This window comes from Topomyia yanbarensis, chromosome 3 (genome assembly GCF_030247195.1).
Source record: "Topomyia yanbarensis strain Yona2022 chromosome 3, ASM3024719v1, whole genome shotgun sequence".
Taxonomy (NCBI): domain Eukaryota; kingdom Metazoa; phylum Arthropoda; class Insecta; order Diptera; family Culicidae; genus Topomyia; species Topomyia yanbarensis.
In genome coordinates, this window is record NC_080672.1 from 99346287 (window position 1) to 99351274 (window position 4988).

The 4988-nt window shown below is 39.3% G+C and overlaps 1 protein-coding gene across 1 annotated transcript; it reads left to right on the forward strand.

The window, feature by feature from the left end:
- Nucleotides 1-998: 998 nt before the first annotated feature.
- LOC131691051 (conserved oligomeric Golgi complex subunit 8) lies at nucleotides 999-4646 on the forward strand. The gene is made up of 5 exons (XM_058977206.1): nucleotides 999-1014; nucleotides 2413-2543; nucleotides 2604-3086; nucleotides 3185-3385; nucleotides 3444-4646. The coding sequence occupies exons 2-5, from the start codon at nucleotides 2489-2491 to the stop codon at nucleotides 4430-4432; spliced, it is 1728 nt and encodes a 575-aa protein (XP_058833189.1). The 5' UTR covers nucleotides 999-1014; nucleotides 2413-2488; the 3' UTR covers nucleotides 4433-4646.
- Nucleotides 4647-4988: the final 342 nt, after the last annotated feature.

Genomic DNA, 4988 nt, shown 5'->3' on the forward strand with positions numbered 1-4988 from the left:
GGGACTGTGCTCGCATTGACGATTACCCAGTAAACGAAAAGGATAGACGGATTAAACTAGATACTGGCGAACGATAGGCTATTGAATCTTTGTTCTAGGCTACCCGCCGTAATTTGCCGTTTACTATAAAAGTAGTGTGGGTATGGGAGGGTTAACTAAGTTGTAAATGAGTGGTTGGAACCGTGTATAATGTTTGACGGATCGATATTTTTTCAGGAATTCATTATAGTGTTATGTCTGTTTGTCTGTGCTTATACTACACGACAGTTATGTGAAATGGCCAACCAGCATATAATGCCTTATGTCAAACGATATTATGCCAAATGGCTTTATATCAAGCAGGGTAATCTTGTTCAAAACTTGGCACAATTTTCAAAGTGTTATGTTGCACTATTATTATTTTTCATATAAATACATTTTCTATAAGTTTCCCTTCCCTTCTTTTAAGTTTAATTTTTTAATTACACTTTTGAAGATACGCTTGGCATAAAGCCATTTGGCATAATATTGTTTGACATTACACATCATATGGTAGTTGGCCATTAAACATAACAGTCGTGTAGTATAGTTACCGTCTACCATTTACTTTAGAGTGTATTTAATGCCAAATGTTTTAGTAAACCGATCGGGCAATCAGGTGAATCTAACTGTTACGTACGAAACATTTGTAATTCAAACGAGGGATAAATGCTCCAAAACACATCAAACCGTTTGTCAAAATGTGCATTCATTTCGATTTGAAGAAAAATAAGAAAGATTCAAGGAAAGCTCGAAAAAGTGTTGAAGAAATCAAGTCCTATGTTTTAATAAACCGTGCTGACGTAAAGATTACAAGTTTGGGTGCATGAGATATTCCGCATGAAGATTAAATCAATTCATACATGAAAGAAGGAATCAATTCCTACGTTCGAGTAAATCGGGTATGCGAATGGATAGCGGGCTTGCTTATCAGGAGCCACCGCTTTTGGCAGCTCATCCTCAGCAGCTTAACACCACATCAGTTCAATTGCTTAGGTAATGCACAAAGTTTGAGTTGCACCCTATAACCTTACTTACATAACACTGTTTCATTCTTTTGGATCCTAGGAAGGGACGCTACCGCTTCCTATGGTTGTTGCCAAATGGCTCTCAAAACACACCTGTACTGAATTGGTCCTACTACATGTTTGGTTATATCACGAAATGTAAAAATAATGCTATTGTTTAATGCTGCCAGCAGTGCACTCTTCGAGGGGAGCAAAATGGCCAACATTCTGAATAAGATTTACGATTTCTATGAAGATTTTGCCAATTCAAAGCAACATGAGTGCTTTCTCCATATTATAAAAAATGTCTTGGAAATGGTTATACCGGGGAATGAAGGTGTTTCCAAAGAATCACGAATGTAGTACGTTTGAAAAGATCAAATCAATAAAAGAATAAAACTTCTGGGGAACGGGTTTCTGGGAAATGGTGCATTCTGGAGGATGGAGTTCTGGAGAATAGTATATTCTGGGGGATGGTATTCTAGGGGGTGGTATTATGGGAAATTGCTTTCTGGGGAATGATTTTCGGGGGAATAGTATACAACCAATGTATCATTACAGACTCTTTTGAAAAATCCTGCTCCACAAGATGGTAAACTTATGTCGTTTTCGATTGAGAACCTAGAAACTAACCCAGGTTAGTTGCTTCAAACGAACGTTTTTAATGGAACTGAGTTGCTTTCTCGCCAAACAGCGGTGTGTGAGCGAACCCGAAATATATTTCAGAACCCAACCCGGTTTCCAGTTCAGTGGCGCATAACCTAGGTTGGAAACTGGCTTCTAACAAACGGTTTGACAGCAGTTAGGTCCGAAACTGAGCTAATTTCTGCCTCAAGCGAAAACGACATTAATATCAAACTAATAGGCCCTCGTATAATTAATAAATTACAATCACAATCAATTGAAATCCATCGCCATATGGTCGGTGTTAAGTCAGACCGGACTAAGTGACAAAATATTGATTTCAAGAAAAACGGGTTTAAAGTTTGAATCGCAGCATCCTCTACGTTATAATTGGAAATTATCTTTTCCCATAATTCTTGTTTATGGTTACATATTTCAAATCTGGCAAAAGTTGAATGTAGCTGAAGAATTTCTCTATCCTGTGTTGGAATTATCTTATTTTTTGGTGTTTTGCGACTTAGTCCGGTCTGACTTAACACCGACCATATGATACCTTGTTTTACGTTAACTCACCCCTCGTACAATGAATGCTTCTGCAACTGCAAATGTGTTCGTGTAATCACTGTTTTACTCTCGTTGCTTTGTGCGCTCTCTGCTTTTATTCATCAGTACCTTGATTTAAAGGGATGAACTAACTATGAATGAATTTGTAAAACGGTACAAACCGTAAAACGCACACACACTAATCGTTACTTTCTGACAGATGTTGGACACGAATGATGTAGCGTAAAGCAAAATGTAAACACTAGACAAGACTGCCACGGTTTTCGTCGCGCAAAATGGACTACGAAAACGAAAAAGTTTTGAAACTTGTATTCCCAGATCAGTATGAAGGTATTTTGTGTTTCTAATTGCGTTGAATGTTCCTACACTGTATCAAGAGTTCTTTTGCAGAATTTCTTAATAGCGAAAACTCCAAGGATGTAACCGAGTATATGTTTAAGCTAGGTTCGTTAAAAATAGACCAGTTGAAAAAGGAGAAAATTCGGTTGCAAGATGAGACCAAACAAAATGTAGAACAAACTCAGGACCTGGCGGTTAACAATTATAAAACGTTTATCCAGACGGCCGAGTGCTCCCGAGAAATATATCGGAAATTTGTCGAAGCGGAAAAGCGGGCTGAAAGTCTGGAAAAGAAATTGCCGGATTTTGCGAGCACTTGTGAAAATTTTCTAGCCTCCTCCAGCAACATTAACGCTGCACGAAGGCTAAATTCTCTGACACTAACTCGCAATGCAGAGCTTTTGGAAATTTTAGAGCTACCACAACTAATGGAAACTTGCATTCGTGAAGGGAAGTACGATGAGGCATTGGAGCTGGCTGCCTACGTGCAGCGTGTTGGAAGCAAGCACGGAAATATTCCAGTGATTTCTGTAAGTAAAGTAGATAGCGACCCTGCCAAAATTGTAATTGAATAATATTTTGTTTCTTTACAGGACATTCAATCAGCTGTGGAAGCCGCTTGGCATACACAGCTGTGGAAGCCGCTTGGCATACAATGTTGATGCAGTTACTTTCGCAGCTTCGAACGGACCTGCAACTGCCAAAATGCTTGCAAGTGGTTGGGTATCTAAGAAGAATGCAAGCATTCTCAACGGCTGAGCTCAAGTTAAAGTTTCTTCAAATTAGAACCAGTTGGTTTAAGAATTTGCTCGCTAAAATTCCACAAGATGATGGTAATATACATAATTGACCGTCTTATCTAGATTGTTCTACTTACTTTTAATATTCTAGCACACTTGCATCTGACAAAAACAATTGAAGCGACGCGTGTTCATCTCTTCAACATTATCACCCAATATAGGGCAATCTTTTCAGAAGTCGATGATGCCACATCCGGTGTGTCTATCTCTATCTCTGCAGATCAGAATGCTGCCGATGAAGGGAAAATATTTCACAGCTGGCTCCACGATCAAATAGTCGAGTTTATCACTACGCTTGAAAAAGATCTCTCTTCAAATGAGATCAATTCCTATGATACTATCCTTGGACAGTGTATGTACTTTGGGCTGTCCTTCAGCAGAGTGGGCATCGATTTCCGTGGATTGATTGCTCCTGTTTTCGTTAAAGTCATCTCGCTGAAGTTTCAAACAACTATTGCGAAAATTACACATCAATTCGAACAAGATTTAGAGCAATACACTCTGATCAACAAAGTTCCAACAGGTATTAAAAGGTCAAAGGTAGGGGACAACACCGAGTGCAACAATCATCCTCCTGAAAGTCTGCTTGATTTTACCCCTTTGGCAATCTACTGCAACGAAGTTCTGACAATCTTCAACGAACTCCGCCTGTGCGCTCCAATTGCGTTGGCATCCACGGTCTCCGAAGTGCTGGAAGGTTCTCTGACAAAAGTATGCAAAAACATCTTATCGTTCTACCGTCAAGAGCAGCAAGCATTCACTGCTCCAGAGCGAGAGTGCTTTATCCGATTCTGTTCATGTTTTGCGTACGATTTGATTCCATACCTACAACGGTGCGTTCATTTGATTTTCCCTCCACCATCCATCGCAAACCATCTCGGTATTAACGTGCTGACACTGCAGAAACATGGTATAACTTATTTCAAGCAAAAGAAGATTTTGGAACCGATCGCCTACCTGTTGCCTGATAAGATTGACGCTGTAATTAAGCAGATAACCGAGGTCAGCATTGGGACGCGTGTTTCACAGCCCACAGCTGTTGAGAGCGATCAGCCGATAGAAGATAAGAACGACGAGTAGGACGGTCGTTGACTAACACAGGTGCTGCCTATTTCAGCACAGTGCATCACGTTACCAAGGACGACAAAGAAGTTACGATAAGCTTGCACTGATGAAGTATAAATAAGATCAGGAAATATGTGGTGTGCTGTTTGACTGATATGGATCGAAGCGCATGTTGTTAATCTTTCGGAACTGATAAATAAATTGAGAATTGGAATCGAGGTTTACTGAATGCATTCAAGCTTTATTCTACGGATTAGAAGATTGTAATTTTCTACCGATTTCACCCAACTTGAAAAAATTTGGAATTGTTGTTCACTTAGTTTAGAAAAGTTTACGGTAGATACAGCATTTTCAAACTAATTTTTGATTATCTGGTTTGAGAGCGTTTTCTGTAATAACCCCGAATGCCGTGATCTACGAACACCTCATAGAGCAAACGATTGTAGAGGGTGTAAAACGTAATATTTTGTTAATGATTAGCGAGTCAAAAATCGTTTTTTATTATTCTAGGCATTATCACACACATTGACTATTTCTCAGTTGATTTAACCATAAGAGATTGAGCGAAGAA